Raw genomic sequence first — 20,330 nt, 5'->3', positions numbered from 1 at the left:
AATGAAAATGGGGAAAAAAATCTTGCAGCAAATTTCTCTGACAACGATATAGAGGCAGAGAACTAATAAAAACACATATGAACAAATGCCAAAGGAAATGAACAGGCAGTTCTCAATAGTATAAGGCAAGTTACCAATGACTATATGAAAAAATGATCCAAATGACATAAGAGAAATAAGAATTAAAAATAACTGGTATTTTTTTCTCATTTTTCAGATTGGTAAAAAAGAAAATTGCTAATGTTAAATGAACTACAGAGAGATAGGCACATTAATATGTGGTAGGTGGAGCTGTGTATTTATCTAATCACTAAGGAAAACAAATTGGAATTATATCCAAAAAGATGCTAAACTACATTTTGTTTGACCCAGTGATAACAAGGTCAATGACAGAAAGAATGGATCCATATGTATAAAAATATTTACAGCAGCAACTTTTTATTTCAACAAAGAATTGGAAACAAAGTGGGTACCCATCAATTGGGAATTGGTCGAACAAATTGCAGTATGTGTATGTAATTAAATATTATTGCAATAAGTTATATACTTTCATATGTATAGAATGTGATGGAATATTAAAGTACTAGGAACTCTAACACAATAATAAATCATGATTCTACAGGATTCAATATGAAACAGTTTAATAACTTCCTGATAGAGATAGGATGGATTCAGAGTTCAGAAGGAGATTTAAAAAAAAAATATGGCTAATGTGGGAATTTGTTTTGAATAACTATACATGTTGATAGCAGGGGACTTTATTTGTCTTGTCTTCTCAACTGGGAGGGAAAGGGCAGGAGGAAGAGAAGGCAGATATTCATTCAAAAATTTAACTAAAACTTAGTTAAACTAAAACTAAAACTTAGTTTAACTACAACTACAACTAAAATTTAAATTGCTTGATTTAAGAAAAAAATAATATATCACAAGAAATTATGAAAGGGATGGGTTCAGAGAAACTTGGGAAGATTTATATGAATTGATGCAAAAAGAAATGAGAATCATCAAAAAAGTAACTTACAAAAGGATCACAAAAATGTAAATGGAAAAAACCTCTGAAAAACTTCAGAACTTTGAGCAGTGACAAATATGACTTTAGAAGACTAATTACGAAATATGCCTTCTCCCTTTTGGCAGGAAGATGGACTAGAAGTGCAAAATGAAACATACATTTTCCTATATTGCCAGCCAATGAGTTAATTTAACTTACTTATACTAATTTATTATCTGACCTGTGTGGTTCTGCCTGAGGTAAGGAGTGTCAATAGGTGGTGACAGAAATAAGAAGGAAAAGCATCAACTACTACAAGACAATTTAAAGTCTGTGAAATTCAATTCCTCATACATAAAATGAGTTTAAAATTCTTATCTCACAAAGTTGTTCTAATTCAAATATGATGAGATAATTTTAACTACATAAAATGTAATCAATAAAACACTATATTTACATAGAAGAAAGCAAAAAGGAATTAAGATGACACACAAAAAAGTATAATTCTGTTATACCTTTTAAAAGGTATTATATGAAGTGTATGAAGCTGTGAACTTCTGTTACATATGTTTTTGAAAGTATTAAAATTCACTGTTTATTCATTTTTGTAAATCAAAATATTTATATTTTATTATGTCCATAACAAAAACCAAAATAACTTAAAAACAAAACAATAATGCCAAGTAGTCAAGCCATTAATAGTTATTAGAGTAGCATTATCTCAATTAGTTAATATCAGAATAAATTCAGTAAATTAAAAACTTCCTTTTTCTGTTCCTCACAATTTAACTAACCCTACATTTTCAGCACTCTCATAATCCCTACAAATTCTTTTCTCAGTCAAACTGAACTACTCTCTGCTCCATAAATATATTCTCTGTTTTTCTGGCTTCCTTGCCTTTGCTTTTTCTTCTATTTATCCTAGGATGGTCTTTCACCCATTTTCACCTGTTGAATCCCTACATTTCTTTTAAAGTTCAACTCAAATGTTACCTCCTGTGAAGGTACTGACTCTATTTTATATTCTATTCTATAACTCTATTATGTATTATATACACTAACCTATTTCCTTTTCTCTGTCTTTTGAGTGTAAAAGCCCAGGAGTTCAACAGTTTAGTCTCTCTCTTCTCTCCTCTCTCTGTCTCTATCTCTCTCTCTCTCATTAGATGCAAAAGCTTAAACTTTTCCACAATCACTGTTGCTTAAAGAAAAACACTGAGCCAAGTTTAATAGGTTCAATATTCTCATAAAATACCCTAACTCTTTTTAAAATTTATTTTTATGAAAGATATTATTTGAGTTTTACAATTTTCCCCCAAACTTGCTTCCCTCCCCCCACCCCCCCACAGAAAGCACTCTGTCAGTCTTTAATTTGTTTCCATGTTGTAGCTTGACCCAAATTGGGTGTGATGAGAGAGAAATCATATCCTTAAAGAAAAGTCTAAGAGGTAACAAGATCAGACAATAAGATATCTGTTTTTTTTCCTAAATTAAAGGGAATAGTCCTTGTACTTTGTTCAAACTCCACAGCTCCTTATCTGGATACAGATGGCACTCTCCTTTGCAGACAGCCCAAAATTGTTCCCGATTGTTGCACTGATGGAATGAGCAAATCCTTCAAGGTTGAACATCACTCCCATGTTGCTGTTAGGGTGTACAGTGTTTTTCTGGTTCTGCTCATCTCACTCAGCATCAGTTCATGCAAATCCTTCCAGGTTTCCCTGAAATCCCATCCCTCCTGGTTTCTAATAAAATAGTGTTCTATGACATACATATACCACAGTTTGCTAAACCATTCCCCAATTGAAGGACATTTACTGGATTTTCAATTCTTTGCCACCACAAACAGGGCTGCTATAAATACTTTTGTACAAGTAATGTTTTTACCCTTTTTCCTCATCTCTTCAGGGTATATACCCAGTAGTGGTATTGCTGGGTCAAAGGGCATGCACATTTTTGTTGCCCTTTGGGCATAGTTCCAAATAGCTCTCCAGAAGGGTTGGATGAGTTCACAGCTCCACCAACAGTGTAATAGTGTCCCAGATTTCCCACATTCCTTCCAACAAAGATCATTGTCCTTCCTGGTCATACTGGCCAATCTGAGAGGTGTGAGGTGGTACCTCAGAGAAGCTTTAATTTGCATTTCTCTAATAATTAATGATTTAGAGCATTTTTTCATATGGCTATGGATTACTTTGATCTCATCTATAAATTGCCTTTGCATATCCTTTGACCATTTGTCAATTGGGGAATGGCTTTTTGTTTTAAAAATATGACTCAGTTCTCTGTATAATTTAGAAATGAGTCCTTTGTCAGAATCATTAGTTGTAAAGATTGTTGCCCAATTTACTACATTTCTTTTGATCTTGGTTACATTGGTTTTATCTGTGCAAAAGCTTTTTAATTTAATGTAATTGAAATCATCTAATTGGTTTTTGGTGATGTTCTCCAACTCTTCCTTAGTCATAAACTGCTCCCCTTTCCATAGATCTGACAGGTAGACTAGTCCTTGATCTTCTAATTTGCTTATAGTATTGTTATTGTTTTTTTATGTCTATGTCCTGTAATCATTTGGATCTTATCTTGGTAAAGGGTGTGAGGTGTTGGTCTAATCTAAGTTTCTTCCATATTAACTTCCAATTATCCCAGCAATTTTTATCAAAGAGGGAGTTTTTTATCCCAATGGCCGGACTCTTTGGGTTTATCAAACAGCAGATTACTATAATCATCTCCTGCTTTTTCACCTAGTCTATTCCACTGGTCCACCACTCTATTTCTTAGCCAGTACCAAACAGTTTTGATGACTGATGCTTTATAATATAATTTTAGATCGGGTAGGGCTAAGCCACCTTCTTTTGCACTTTTTTGCATTAAGCTCCTGGCATTTCTTGACTTTTTATTTCTCCATATGAATTTACTTACAATTTTTTCTAACTCATTAATTTTTTGGAATTTTGATTGGTAGGGCACTAAACAGATAATTTAATTTTGGTAGAATTGTCATTTTATTATATTAGCTCTACCTATCCATGAGCAGTTGATATTTGCCCAGTTATTTAAATCTGATTTAATTTGTGTGAGAAGTGTTTTATAATTGTTTTCAAAAAGATTCTGAATCTGTCTTGGCAAATAGACTCCCAAATATTTTATATTGTTTGAAGTTACTTTGAATGGGATTTCTCTTTCTAGCTCTTTCTGCTGTTTCTTGCTAGACATATATAGAAAAGTTGAGGATTTATGAGGGTTTATGTTATAACCTGCAACTTTGCTAAAATTGCTAATTGTTTCCAGTAGTTCTTTGGATGATTTCTTGGGATTCTCTAGGTAGACCATCATGTCATCTGCAAAGAGTAAGAGTTCTGTCTCTTCCTTCCCAATTCTAATTCCTTCAATTTCTTTTTCTTCTCTAATTGCAGATGCTAACATTTCTAATACAATATTGAATAGTAGTGGTGATAATGGGCACCCTTGTTTGACCCTGAACTTACTAGGAATGCCTCTAGCCTCTCCCCATTGAATATAATGCTTGTTGATGGTTTCAGATAGATACTGCTAATTATTTTAAGGAACAGTCCATTTATTCCTATACTCTCTAGTGTTTTTAATAGGAATGGATGCTGTATTTTGTCAAAAGCTTTTTCGGCATCTATTGATATGATCATATGATTTCTGATAGGTTTGTTGTTGATATAATTGAGTATACTAATAGTTTTCCTAATATTGAACCAACCCTGCATTCCTGGAATAAATCCTACTTAATAATAATGTATTATCCTAGTGATGACTTGTTGTAATCATTTTGCTAAGATTTTATTTAGGATTTTTGCATCTATATTCATCAGGGAAATAGGTCCATAATTTTCTTTCTCTGTTTAACTCTTCCCGGTTTAGGTACAGTACCATATTGGTTTCATAGAAAGAGTTAGGCAGAGTTCCATCTTTCCCTATTTTTCCAAAGAGTTTATATAGGATTGGAACCAATTGTTCCATAAATGTTTGTAGAATTCACTTGTGAATCCATCAGGCCCTGGAGATATTTTTTTTAGGGAATTCAATAATGGCTTGTTGAATTTCTTTTTCTGAGATAGGGTTGTTTAGGTATTTAATCTCTTCTTCATTTAACCTGGGCAACTTATATTTTTGTAAATATTCATCCATTTCACTTAGATTATCAAATTTATTGGCATAGAGTTGGACAAAATAATTTCAAATTATTACTTTAATTTCCTCCTCACTGGTGGTGAGTTCACCTTTTTCATTTACAATACTAGCAATTTGGTTTTCTTCTTTTTTTTTTAATCAAATTGACCAGAGGTTTATCAATTTTATTGGTTTTTTCATAACACAAACTTTTGGTTTTATTTATTAATTCAATAGATTTTTTGCTTTTGATTTTATTAATTTCTCCTTTCATTTTTAGAATTTCTAATTTGGTATTTGATTGGGGATTTTTGATTTGTTCTCTAATTTTTTTAGTTGCAAGTTTAGTTCATTGATTTCCTCTTTCTCCAATTTATTCATATAAGCATTTAGAGCTATAATATATCCCCTGAGAGTTTCTTTGAATGAATCCCATAGGTTTTGGTATGTTGTTTCATTATTATCATTATGTAGGATAATGGTTAATTCTTTCTATAATTTGTTTTTTTGTCCACTCATTTTTTAAAATGTGGTTATTCAGTTTCCAATTTGCTCTGGGTCTATATCTCCTTGGCCCAGTATTGCATATGACTTTTATTGCATTGTGATCTGAGAAAGATGTACTATTTCTGCCTTTCTGCAGTTGATCATTAGGTTTTTATGTCCTAGTACATGGTCAATTTTTGTATAAGTTCCACGTACTGCAGAGAAAAAGGTATATTCCTTTCTATCCCTATTCAGTTTCCTCCACAAGTCTACCATATCTAATTTTTCTAACAATCTATTTACCTCCCTAATTTCTTTCTTGTTTGTTTTATGATTCCATTTATTTAGATCTGATAGTGGGAGGTTGAGGTCTCCCACTAGTAGAGTTTTGCTGTCTATGTTTTCCTGTAGTTCTTTCAGCTTCTCCTCTAAGAATTTGGGTGCTGTCCCACTGGGTGTATATATATTCAATATTGAAATGACTTTATTGTCTATGGTACCTTTTAGGAGGATAAAGTTTCTTTCCTTATCTCTATTAATATATTTTTGCTGCTGCTTTATCTGAGATAAGGATTGCTAGCCCTGCTTTTTTTACTTCAGCTGAAGCAAAATATATTTTGCTCCAACCTTTTACCTTTACTCTATATGTATCTCTCTGCTTCAAATGAGTTTCTTGTAAGCAGCATATTGTAGGATTCTGGTTTTTAATCCACTCTGCTATTTGCTTACATTTTAAGGGAGAGTTCATCCCATTCACATTCAAGGTTATAATTATTAATTCTTTATTGCCCTCCGTGCTATCATCCCTCTGTTTGTATTTTTCCCCCTTCTCATGGATAGGTCATGAATGTCCATCATTTCTGGCTAGGTGTATTCGCTCTGTTAGAGTTACATTTCTCGATATTTATGAGAATCTTCCCCTGCCCCCATGCTGGGATATAGCCAGTTTCAACTGGATTGCATTTTTTTCCTTTTACCCCCCCCTTTTTTTTTTACCTTTTCATGTGTCTCTTGAACCTCCTGTTTGATGTCCAAATTTTCTGTTTAGCTCTGGTCTTTTCATCAGAAATTTTTGGAATTCTTCCATTTTGTTAAATGTCCATCTTTTTCCCTGGAAGAGAAGGCTCAGCTTTGCAGGAAAATAGATTCTTGGCTACATTCCAAGCTCTCGTGCTCTTCAAAATATCTCGTTTCAGGCCCTTCGATCCCTTAAAGTTAATGCAGCGAGGTCCTGCGTGATCCTTACTGTGGCTCCTTGATATTTAAATTGTTTCTTTCTGGCTGCTTGCAGGATTTTCTCTTTTATCTGATAGTTCTGGAGTTTGGCCACAACATTTCTTGGTGTTTTCATTTCAGGATCTTTTTCTGGTGGGATTGATGTACTCTTTCAATAATTACTTTGCCCTCCGATTCCATGATATCAGGGCAGTTTTCCATCACTAGATCCTGTAATATTAAGTCCAGGCTTTTTTTCTCTTCAATGTTTTCAGGAAGTCCTATAATTTTCAGGTTGCCCCTCCTCGATCTATTCTTGAGGTCAGTGGTTTTGTTGATGAGGTATTTTATATTTGCTTCTATTTTTTGTTTTTTGATTTTGTTTAACTGACTCTTGCTGTCTCACGGAGTCATTAGTTTCTGTAGACTCCATTCTTTTTTGCAGGGAGGAGTTTTCTTCATTAACCTTTTGCAACTCCTTTTCCAACTTGTCAATTCTACTTTTGAAAGAACTTTCCATTTGACCAATTGAAGTTTTGAGAGAATTAATTTCTTTTTCATTTGCTCATTTGAGGATCTGAGAGAATTATTCTCATTTTGTAATTGTCCAATTGATGATCCGAGAGATTTATTCTCCTTTTGTGTTTGTCCAATTGTACTTTCTAAGGTTTTGTTTTCTTGTTGCAAGGTATTAATTGTCTCTCCCAAATTTTTAAATTCCTTCCTTATTTCTTCAAGGAAGTCTTTCTGTGTTGGAGACCAGATTGTATTCTCTTCAGAGGTTCCAGGTCTCTTTGAGTTGGGGTCTTTCCCTTCCAGGAATTTTTCTATGGATCCACCTTTCCACTGACCATTCTTCATTATGCTAAGACCTTGAGTTGGGGGGGGGGCTGGTTCACCTGGGCTTGGGATCGCTAAAGGCTTTATTGAGTGCAGTTTCTCTGGCTGGCCAGTAGGAGGTGCTGGTTGCTTTCTCTGTAGTGTCTGTGACCTTAGTTGAGAAGCCTTCTCCTTTTGCTTGAAGGGAGGAGTTGGAGCTATTGAATTCTTTTGCCTTCAATCAATGGTGGGCTTTACCCTGGCCTGAGGTCATTCCTCAGCTGGGCTGGTTCTTCTGCTCACACACTTGGGCCTGAGGCAGAAGTAGTTTGCATTTGTTTGTTTGGGAAGAGGCCTCTGTGCAATGGAGGCATGGACTCAAAGTTTCTCAGACCCGAGAAGCACAGTAATGGTGTCCGCAGCTCTCCTGCACCAGAACTCTCCCCCCAGCCTGGTTCCTAAACTCCAGGGGGACAGCACCAACACCAGCGCCTCTGCTTCCCCACAGACCCAAGCCCCTTTAGTCCAGCCCCACCGCTGATCCAGCAGGTCCGTCTCTCTGGCCCTCAGACTCCCAGTTCCAATTCAGCTGTTAATCTGGCTGATCCGGGGCTGATCCTCCCTCTGAGCCCAGACTCACCCGCCCGAATTTGGTCAAAGCTGCTGCAGGAGACAAATCCTGAGGTAGATGTTCTTTCTCCTGGCTTTTCTTTCTGGGTTTTGTGGGTCGGATTTCTTTTAAGAGGTTTGTTTCATGTGATAGATGGGGAAGAGATCAGGAGACTTTAGCATTGTGCCTGCCTTCTCTCTACCATCTTGGCTGGCTTCAAAATACCCTAACTCTAAAGGAATTTTTATTCCAGCACTACTTACAAATCACTTTTTGACAAGAAAGCTTGTTTTTTATCTCCTACTCCTGAGCAATGCCATGATATCTGTGTACTATGTCTGAGGGCAGACAAGCTGACCACATGACACCTGAACCACATCTTTAGCAATTAAAGGTAATCTTATCTCATTTCCAGGTACCCATGAGTCTGTTACTCCTAGTCCACAGTCGGTGACCTAAGGATGAAGCTGGTTCTCATAGATTTACAGAACATTCCCTTCAAGAGAGAGAGAGAGGACTGACCCCAATCCATGTGCGTTTATGTCAGCTTTCTTTAATATAACCAATCATGATCCCTTACTCCATGATGTTGCCAACCCTAACACCAATGCTATGATTTCCTCACCTACTCTGTTTTGTTCTTTGTTCTATGCTTATAAAAATGAGTTACAAAAAAAAATAAAAAATAAAAATGAGTTACATCTTCAATTCTTTGTCTTTTGGCTAATCAAGGCAGGCTTTAGACTCACTGATTGGCAGGCATGCCTCTGTTAATACAATGTTATTTTATTCAGAGAAACATGCTTTGGTTTTACCTTTTTGTTTAATTTCACTCAAGACACTCCTTTTCCATGAGTCCCACTTCCATGGTAATGATCTTTTTTTCAGACTTCATAGCACTTAACTGTGATATTTTATATAAGGCTAGCTGTTTGTGGTCTTGGAAGATTAAATCAGCTAATATTTATTGTTAACTACATTTAGCATTTTGTTATTAGCATAGTGTCTGGCATATTTGTTTTCTTCCTTCCTCCCCTCCTTCCCCCCCACCCCAGCTCTGATTCTACAGGCTTCATAAGGGCAAAGACCATGTTTTATCTATATTCTAAGTTTCCCTGGACTAGTACCTAGCAGTATTCAGCATACAGTGTGGAATTGCTAAATGTTTATTCATGAATGAACAAATGAATATAGTAGGGGGAAATAAAATTAACATATACAAAATAGTTACAGAATAAATTAGTTGTAGGATCTGAGATTTAGAGACCACTGGTGTCCTTATTTCAGAGATCAAGGGGACAAAGGAACAAGCACTTATGTGACAGGCACTGTTAACCACTTTACAAATTTTGTCTCATTTGACACTCATGACAATCCTGTAGAGTAGTAGTTATTTCAACCCCTATTTTATAGCTGAGGAAAATGAAGCAAACAGAGGGAATATGCCAGCATCATAAGCTACTAAGTGTTTGAGGCTGGGTTTTAATTCAGGTTTTCTGAACTCCAAATCTAGCATTCTTATCTATTGTACCTCCCAACCAAATACTTAGATTAAAATCTCAGCTCTGTACCATACTACTTAGGTAGCCTTGACTAAACCACTTCCTGTCTATAGGTCTCAGGTGCCTCATCTTTTAAAGTTAAAAGATTAGAATAAATGATCTTTAAGATCCCTTTAAGTTTTAAAACTATGATCTTGTAATGCAATGATGAGGTGCTATATTTATTGCACAGTATTTTAAGTGCTATAGAAGGGCGTAGGAGGAACCATCACTGTGCTTTGGTAATATAAATGTCCTTGATCAATCAGTTTTGGAAAATAAATCTGTATTCCCCAATGGGACTAAAGACAAAAATTCCTGTAGTTTGATCCAAGTGACTACCACTAGTCTGTGATTTCTAAAGGTTAAACATATGGACTAACTTTATTCATTTTCTTTTTTAACATACATTACTATCCAAAGCTATGTACATTAAATATTTTCAAAGATACAAGACCCTAAAGAAATCTGTCAACTCTTAGAATATAAAAAATTTAATGTAAGTATTTTTTAAAAACCTTTTAAATGCTTACCTTTCAATGAATCCATCTCTAGTAAAATAGTCATGGTTCAGAAGATCTGTAGATGACACCCTTTGAGCTGGATCAATTTGTAAACAAGCCTTGAAAATAATAAAATTAAAACTACTTTACAAATTTCTTTACAGAACACAATAAACATTAGCTCCTTTTTTTAACATATGAGAAAAAGAGGGGTTGGCCAGGTCTGAGACATTAAAAACATAAAATTAAGACTCAATAATTTAGGAGTTTGAATCCTTTTCTCCCCCTCCATATTCCTGCCAATTTACCTAATTTACATTAAGTAAGCCTATTATTACAATTACTAACACAGTATCACAAAACACTGATGATACTGTTATGATCACTCAGAGAAAAATAAGAAGAATTCTAATAAAAAGACTGTGGACTAAATACTGGTTTTGGTTAAAATGATCTAGATTAAAAATATTATATGCAACAAATTTTCAATCTTGAGTTGTAGTGGAAAGAACATTTGATTGAAAGCTAGAAAACCTGAATTTAAGTCATAACTCCACAAATACATAGTTGTGTTGTTGTAGACAAGACAATTTAAAGTGTGAGATTCAATTCCTCATAATAAAATGGGTTTAAAATTCTTATCTCACAAAGTTGCTGTAATTCAAATATAATGAGATTTTATATATATATGAAAGCTGGTTGATAATTATAAAATACCTTAGAAATGCAAAAGACTGTCATAGAACTATAGAATTTAGAGCTGAAAAGGGCTTTAGAGATCATCTAGTTCAACCCTTCATTTTATAGATGAAGGAACTGAAGACAAGAGAGATGGAACTTGCCCAAGAATATATATGCAGTAAATAGTAGTCAGGGTTCAAACCTAAATCTAAATCCAGGGCTTCTTCCATGGTACTGGTTGTTTATTATGTGATTAGTATAACTCTTTACACAAGTAGAGCAGATACTGACAGTTCTACTTTATAGTTGAGAAAACTGCAACAAAAAATTAATTATATGGCAACCCAAATATTTCCTCTTAGCCAGTATAGTACCCTACAATTTCACTTTAATTAAGGCTTCAGCCTCTTCCACATAGTCTTTAGAAGAGCAGTCCTACTCTTCTTTATTCTTAGGAGAAATAGCACTGATCAAAGAAATAGTCCAAAAGATGGACAACAGAAGGAACAAAAAAGGTGTTTGGATAACATATGACATCACAAAATTTTAAATAATAAAAGATCAATTGTAATTATAAATGAAAATATTTTATAATCCAAAATAATAAAAATGGGACAAAATTTAATATTCCTAAATAATTTACATTTCAAAATTCTTTTAAAATTATAGATCATGTAATATTTTACTCTTCACTTCAAAATGTCTAGCTAGGCTTTAACTGAATCATAAAATGGAGTTAAAAAACTATTACCGAGTATATGATGCAAATATCCTTATATTCTTAAAACTGTCACTAGCTAAAATTATGTAAGTGGGGATAGAGATCCATTGGTAAAGTTTTAAAAGGAAAAATGAAAAATGCCAGTCTAATCCAGACTCTTCTAAACATCAGATAAATCAGATATTATATCTGAATAAAATAATACAGTAAATTAAGAAAACAGAATAAGACATTCTGGTATCTATAACCTTAAAGGCAATAGTATTTTTCAGCAGTCAATCAAGTAATTTCTGAAAAGGTGCCTTTTATTACAAAGTTTACTAACTCTTCTAAATTGTACTTTACATTTCAGTTTTGGGGGATAAATAGAAATTCAACAATACCATTGAAGTTCAAAATAACCACTTTTTTAAAGGGATATATTATGTTTTTAATTAAATTTATTTCAAGTTAAAAACTTGACACCATTGTATTTCTACATGCCAATATCACAGGGATACAATAGGACATTAAAGCATCAAACACAGTTAACATAGACCACTTGAAGCTAGAAACATGAGATATGGAGTATCCAGTTTGTTCTAGAGGAGATTCTAGACACTGAAAGTTCTCAGAAGTCCTTCCTCCCCAGTAGATTGGATGACCCGTTTATCCTTTGCTTTATAGATTTGCTCTAAATATAACGAGACATCACGGTGCAGGGGAAGTAGTTCTGAGTTGAGTTGAATATCAGGGGACTTAATAAAAGTCCCTGCTCTATCTCTAAGGGGAGAAATTAGATTAGATGATTTCTAAAACTCATTCCAATAAACTCTATAAAAGATAATGCCTCTTCCATATCTAAGATACATATTTGTAAAGATATACTAATTTTTTCTAATAACACTTATTAGTAAGCTTCAAGTTATATTAAAGTAGCATTTTCTAAAAGCTATTAAAATTTACAAACAGTTCTGGGAAATAAGTCCTTGTTCTCTTCTAACATACATGGACTATGTCTGCCAGTAATCCACTTAGCTTTGGATACTTTTTTCTTGCATTTTTAGGGTGCTGAACTTGAGGAAGAACTACCCCAGCAAATATGGGACTCTTAGAAAAAACATTCTGCAAGTGAGGTGTCAAATTGCCTGAAAGAAGAAAAAAAAACCTTAGAAGTGAGGAAGCAGCTTACAGTCAAATTAACTAAATAATCAAATGCTATTTTGCATATAAAGCAAGAATTAGGGGCATCTAAGTGGTGCAGAGCACCTGCCTTGGAGTCAGGAGTACCTGAGTTCACATCTGGCCCCAGACACTTAATAATTACCTAGTTGTGTGGCCTTGGGCAAGCCACTTAACCCCATTGCTTTGAAAAAAAAATCTAAAAAAAATAAAATAAAATAAGAATTAGAATTATAGACATAAGACAATGAGGCTTATATATATATATTTTTTTCATGTTTAGAAATGGACAAAGAAATAACAATTTATTGCACAAATGTCCCAGAATTTCTAATTAATTAGTCAATTGGTTATAGGAGGAGAGAGGAGAAAGAGGTGGATCCTAGTTAGGTAAAACTATCAAGTTCCCTTCCTTCTCAGAAAAGAGGAGGCAGTAGATCTGATACCACAAGAAATTAAATTTATCTAATCATTAAAACTTGGGAAGTATTTCTATCTGGATATCTAAACTGTTACATTTTTTTCAATAAGCTAGCCTGAAGCCACATTCATAAAAGTTTAAATCTGACTATAATTTTGCAACTTTAAGTAGATTCAATAAGGGAATGAGACTGTAGTCTGATGTAGTAGAAAGACTAGATAGAGGATTAAAATTGGATTCTAGTTCAAGTCTCATTTCTGCCACTAACTAGCTAACACTTAACTTTGGGTAATTCACTTCACCTGTCTGGGCCTCATTTTACTTATTTATAACCTGAGGAGTTTGGACTAGATGATTGCTAAGGTCTCTTCCAACTTTAAGATTTTATGATTCTATAGCTAAAGAAAGGTAAGGAAAAAAAAACACATTTAGCATAGATGATAGAATATACAGAACACTTCCCAATGTTTTGTATCTCTACTGCTCTGATTTTACAAAAGGACTCTACCTGGGCAATGACTCAGGAAGGCATGAGGAGAGAGGAGAAAGAGGTGGACTCTAGTTAGGTGTTAAGAAAACCCTGAGATTCATGGATCATAAAAGAAGAGAACAAAAGGACCAGGTTAAAGATACTTCTCTTCTCCAAATCCTTATAATCAAAATCCATAGCTGTAGATACTGCAAATGTTATATGCTAAAAGAATAATCAATGGAATGATTCTGAATGCTTCTTCATTCAGTGAAAAAAAATTCAAATTTTCCTATTAAGGGAGATATGGGCCATCTAAATCATTTCCCAAAATTCCCTCTAAATTCTAAGGTAGATAAAGTGATTATTAAATGGATAAATGTCAAATTAATCTTATTATCATTAGCTAATTGAGTCAACAGATAATAAACACAATGGAATCTTGCATTCTTTGCTGCTATCAATCAATTGTGAGAGGGTAAGGATAAGATCTATTTCAACCATCTTATTCCTTTCCATAACTTAACCAAAAATGACCTTATGCCTTTCCATATTATTTTCAAAAAGATTTCATGGCAATGAAAAGGTAGATATAGGGTAAGGAGCTTCATTTATTTTCTGATATTTTTTCATTGTCTTTTTTTAGTAATAATAATAATAATTTGACTAGGAAAAGCAAAATGAAATGAAAGCTCTTCTCTAAAAGACTCTCTCACATCTACTTTTTAGGGTTTTTTTGCAAGGCACATGGGGTTAAGTGGCTTGCCCAAGGTCACACAGCTAAGTAATTATTAAGTGTCTGAGACCAGATTTGAACCCAGGTACTCCTGACTCCAGAGCCAGTGCTTTATCCACTGCGCCACCTAGCTGCCCCTCTCACATGTATTTTAATATCATTTTATCTTTTAAAAATTCCACAAAAGAGAGAACAATTTAACTTCCTGAATTTCATTCTGGCATAATACGAAGAGACAGTCATCATATATGCTGCTACTATTATGGAAGATGGGAGAGCTAGATGATGCAATGGATAGAGCACTGACTTTGGAGTCAGGATGACCAGAGTTCAGCATCAGTACTCACTAACTGTGTGTCTTTGGGCAAGTCTCTTAACCTTGAATGTCTTGCATCCAGGGCCATCTCCAGGTGTACTGATTCACATCAGGACCTGGGATGCAGGTTACTCTGGAGGAGAAAGTGAGGCTGGTGACTTAGCACAGCACCACCCCACCCCCCAATCCAATTCATCATCTTCCTGATGTCATGTCTTCTTTGAGAATGAAGAGAGGAATTACCTATGATTGATATATTCCAGATGTTTCTGGTTGTGGATGACTTTATGCTGACTGCATCTAGCCTTGGAATATAGTAGAACATCCTAAATGAGGTCCACAGGTACACACAAGAGTTTGGTCTAACTATTCACACAGGAAAAAAAAAGTAGACAAAGACTACCTAATGTCTCAGATTATGATAAGCAGCTGGATGGACAGCCCAAAGAGTCAGTCTATCAGAACATATGCATCTGCAGACACTGTAGACAGCTAAGGATTGGGGCCCACAAGTGAATAATAGGAAGCTAGCGGACTGGATTACCTTTAGGAAATGACACAATGTTAATTAAGCAGAGAAAAAATAGGAACACCATGGAGAAATACTTTGCCTGATCCCAAGAAGGATCAAAACATTCAATCTGAAGATGAGGAAGTACAAGCTCCTGCATCTAAAGACTCCAAGATAAACAGAAATTGGGCTCAGGCTATGACAGAGCTCAAAAAAGACTTTGAGGGAGCGGCTAGGTAGGGCAGTGGATAGAGCACTAGCCTTGGAGTCAGGAGTACCTGGGTTCAAATCTGACCTCAGACACTTAATAATTACCTAGCCGTGTGGCCTTAGACAAGCCACTTAACCCCATTGCCTTGGAAAATCTAAAGAAAAAAAAAGACTTTGAAAATCAAGTGAGGGAGACAGAAGAAAAATTGGGAAAAGAAATGAGAGAGATGCAGGAAAAACATGAAAATGAAGTCAACAGCTTAGTTAAGGAGATCCAAAAAATGCTGAAGAAAATAACATGTTAAAAACCAGCATAGGTCAAATGGATAAAACAATTCAAAAAGTTATTGAGGAGAAGAATGCTTTAAAAAGCAGAATTGGCCAGATGGAAAAAGAGATAAGAAAGCTCTCTGAGGAAAACAAATCCTTCAGACAAAAAAATGGAACTGAGGGAGGCTGCTGATTTTATGAGAAATCAGGACACAATACTTCAAAACCAAAAGAATGAAAAATTAGAAGAAAATGTGAAACACTGAAAAAATAACTGATATGGAAAACAGATTTAGAAAAGATAATCTAAAAATTATTAGAATACCTGAAAGTCATGATCAGGAAAAGAGCCTTGAATTAATACAGGAAAATTGCCCTGATATCCTAGAAGCAGAGGGCAAAATAGAAATGGAAAGAATCCACAGATTTTTCCAAGAAAGAGATCTAGAAAAAAAACAACCCCAAGGAATATTACAGCCAAGTTCCAGAACTCCCAAGTCAAAGAGAAAATATTACCAGCAGCCAGAAGGACACAATTCAAATACTGTGGAGCTGCAGTCAGGATCATACAGGCCTTGGCAGCAACTACATTAAAAGCTCATAGGGCTTGGAATATAATATTGTGGAAGGCAAAAGAGCTTAGAATGCAACCAAGAATCAACTACCCAGCAAAACTGAATGTCCTCTTCCAGGGAAAAAGATGGACTTTCAATGAAAAAGGAGACTTTCAAATGTTCCTGTTGGAATGGCCAGAACTGAACAGAAGGTTTGATCTTCAAATACAGGACTCAGGTGAAGCATAGAGAGTGGAGGAGAAGGGGAAAATATGAGGGATTTAATGATGATGAACTATATGTATTCCTGTATAGAAAAATTATACTGATAATACTCATATAAACCTTCTCATTTAATAGAACAAGGTAGAAGGAGCTTTTATAGATGAAGCATAGGAGAAAGCTGAATTTGAAGATATAATGTGGTATAAAAATGGAGTCAATAGATAAAAGGAAAATGTAATGGGAGAAAGAAAAAGGAGAGGTAGAATAGGCTAAGATATCTCATATGATAAGATTTTTCTTTATTATAATGAGCTATTGCAATAATATGAAAGGGGGGTAGGCGAGGGGGAATGAGGGAATCCTTGCTGTCATCAGAGGTGGCTAGGAGAGGAATCAGCATATATACTTAATGGGGTATAAACATTTGGAGTAAGAAGGAGAGAAGGGGGATGGGGGAAGGGGGTGGAGATGTGAGTGAAGGAGGAGAGGATGGACCATGGGGAAGAGTGGTCAGATATAACACATTTTCTTTTTTACTTCTTGCAAGGGCTGGGATTGGATGGCCTGTCTAGGACCATAGGGCCCAGTGGATGCTAGACCTAAGGGGTGGAATGTGGGCTTGGGGCCTTTTGGCCCCAGGGCCGGGTATCTGTCTGCTGTGCCACTCAGCGACCCTACAGCAGAGACAAAGTGAAAAGAGAGAGAAAATATAGCACATGGTAGTGGAGAAATACGAAAGGAGGGAGTTGCGATCAGCAATAGTGGAAAAATATGTAAGTAACTTTTGTGATGGACTTATCATAAAGAATGTGATCCACCTGTGACAGAGATGGTGGTGTTGGAACACAGACTGAAGCACATTTATTATTATTATTATTTTGAGGGGGTTGCAGGGCAAATGGGGCTGGGTGGCCTGCCTGGGGCTGCCCAGCTGGGTGATTGTTGAAGTGTCTGAGGACAGGTTTAGACCTGGGTGCTCCTGGATCAAGGGCCAGTGCTCTGTCTATCACCCGGCTGCCCCTGCTAATTTTATTACTATTTTATTTTATTTTGGGTCTTTTTTTTGTTTTTGTTTTTGCAGGGCAATGGGGTTGGGGTGGCTTTCACGGGGTCACACAGCTGGGTGATTGTTGGGTGTCTGGGGCTGGATTTGGGCTTGGATGCTCCTAGCTGCAGGAGTGGTGCTCTGTCCACTGCGCCACCTGGCCATACCTACCACTACTACTACTACTATTACTATTATTATTATTATATTAATTTTTTCTCTCCTCTTTACTTTGTCGCTCATGTGGATCTATATTTTGGGGGGAGGGGGTATTATGTTTACTCTTATCAAGAATATTTTAGTAATGTATAAAAACATTATTTGTACAGAATAAGAATAAATAAATAACATAACATAAAATGAGAAAAAAAGAACACAGACTGAAAAATATTTTTGTTTCTCTTTCTTTTACTTTATTTCTCATAAGGTTCTATATTTTGTGGGGGAGGGGGCATTATGTTTGCTCTTAAACAAGAATATTTTAACAGTATATAAAGAAATGTGAAGCTTGAACTGAGACCAAAGACCTTTAGGATATGATTTCTCTCTCATCACATTCAACTTGGATCAATGTATACCCTGGAAACAACGTAAATACTAGGAATGCCTTTTGTGTGTGTGGGGGGTGTGGGGGGATCAAGATTGGGGAAAAGGTTGTGGAATTCAAAATAAATTTTTTAAAAAAGTAACCCTCCAAAATTTGTAATTTATCAAATAGTATTTTGTAAAATTGAAAATTTGTAGTGCTGCCACTTACTATAAATATGCATCTTTATAATACATATATACACATTTACATCCATATATAGTATATAGTACTACATATATATCTACACATTAAAATTAAGTTTCTATAATCTTCTGTAAAATAATAATTATTTTACACATCTCTACAGAATGAGAATATAATTAGACCATGAATGAAAATAATTTACATAAAAGTGTATGGGGGCAGCTGAGCACAGTCTGAGTTCAAATCTGGCCTGAGACACTAAAGAATTACCTAGCTGTGTGACCTTGGGCAAGTCACTTAACCCCAAAAGAGCTTAGATATATAAAAGTGTATGAATTTAGTCTTTAAAATAGTTTTCAGAACTCTTACAAACTGAAGGAGGAAATTCTTTAATTTCAAAGAGTTTGAAAGACATTAATTTTAGCTATATAACAAGAAAATTTTGTATAACACAATGATTTGTTTTAATTCAAGCTGTCATTAAAATAAAATATTATTTGAAAACTTCTGATCTCACCTTATCCTCAATATTTGGCTAATTAAAATTAAGAGACAATATTCTGGAAAGAATTAATAATAATAATGTATATATTCCATTAGTAGCAATATATATATATATATATATATAGTATACATATAAATATGTTTATGTATATGTGTATACTTTCTAATCTACAAAGTAATGCCTTTGGGCAACAAAAATATTTTTAAATAATATTTACTTAAAATTTAAAAGAGACTCATAGTACCAATCAGCAACATATGGGAAAGCAGTTTCTTTCCTGGCATATTATTATCAACAGTAGAGAATTTGGTACATTATAATTTGCTTATGCTCTATATAAGCCTGGGGAGAAATTTGCTAATAGCTTTGTGAAACAATATAACTTACTGATATACCATAAAACAGTTGCTATTCTTTATGAGCAGAACTGGACTGAACAGTAAAAGATATAATGAAAACCAAATTAATGTGGTTTGTTTCATTTTCTTTCTTTAATGTAACAAAATATTTCAGTTAATACCTACCTACTTTTATCACAATTTTATGGAGCAAATCCAAGTCAGAGCTGCTAGGAAGATAGGGGTTACCAGTGGCCATTTCAATGATCATGCAGCCTAAAGCCCAAATGTCCACAGGTCTAAAATCAGACAAGGGAGAAAATGATTTTTCAAGGAGGAATGTAACAAGTTTCACTTAAGAAATTACAATCTTGGGGGCAGCTAGGTGGTGCAGTGGATAGAGCACTGACCCTGGAGTTAGGAAGACTTGGTTCAAATGCAGCCTCAGTCACTTAATAATTCCCTACCTGTATGACTGACCTTGGGAGCAGTTGCCTTGCAACAAAAGAAAAAAATTTCAATCTTTAATCTATCAAGGATCAAGCTGACAGTCTTTAATATTTGCCAAGCATTAAACTAAAGAGATGAATGTTATAAAAGTTATAATTTCTATCAAATCATAACATGATCTTTTAAATATAAAAATTCCAATTAATATTTAAATATAATCATTGCTTTATTTAGATATAAATCAATTTTCCCAGGAAATCCTGTAAGCAGCTCAATATTAGATAAGTGTCTATATTAAAATAATGGCAGAATTAATCTATATATAGATATAGATATAGATATAGATATAGATAAATTTGAACAATTTTGTTCTATAACTCACTCTGTACTTAAAGATAGAATAATAATTACTACTGAAAGTCATTCCTAAATGTCTTCTTTTTTTTGTTTGTTTGGGTTTTTTTTAGTTTTTTTGCAAGGCAATGGCGTTAAGTGGCTTGCCCAAGGCCACACAGGTAATTACTAAGTGTCTGAGGTCACATTTGAACTCAGGTCCTCCTGACTCCAGGGTCGGTGCTCTATCCACTGCGCCACCTAGCCACCCCCTCCTAAATGTTTTCTAATATATAATTTATTAATTTTAACTCATATATGAGATAAGAACCAGACATTAGACCCC

The 20,330-nt window shown here is 34.7% G+C and overlaps 1 protein-coding gene across 6 annotated transcripts in view; it reads right to left on the bottom strand.

Moving 5' to 3' along the window:
- CDKL3 (cyclin dependent kinase like 3) overlaps positions 1 to 20,330 on the bottom strand; it is an 83,969-nt gene that overhangs the window by 22,604 nt on the left and 41,035 nt on the right. For all 6 annotated transcript variants that reach the window (XR_012473927.1, XM_074213570.1, XM_074213569.1 and 3 more), the window contains 3 exons: positions 19,388 to 19,500; positions 12,695 to 12,834; positions 10,336 to 10,424 (listed from right to left, as the gene is read on the bottom strand). Coding sequence is in view for 5 of the 6 variants with exons in the window: in XM_074213570.1 (XP_074069671.1) it covers positions 10,336 to 10,424; positions 12,695 to 12,834; positions 19,388 to 19,500 (342 nt within the window). In the remaining variant the exon portion in view is untranslated. The remainder of the gene's footprint in view (positions 1 to 10,335; positions 10,425 to 12,694; positions 12,835 to 19,387; positions 19,501 to 20,330) is intronic.

The sequence above is a fragment of the Macrotis lagotis genome, chromosome 1 (assembly GCF_037893015.1).
Source record: "Macrotis lagotis isolate mMagLag1 chromosome 1, bilby.v1.9.chrom.fasta, whole genome shotgun sequence".
NCBI classification, from domain to species: Eukaryota; Metazoa; Chordata; class Mammalia; order Peramelemorphia; family Peramelidae; genus Macrotis; species Macrotis lagotis.
This window is presented reverse-complemented; position numbering and strand designations above follow the sequence as displayed.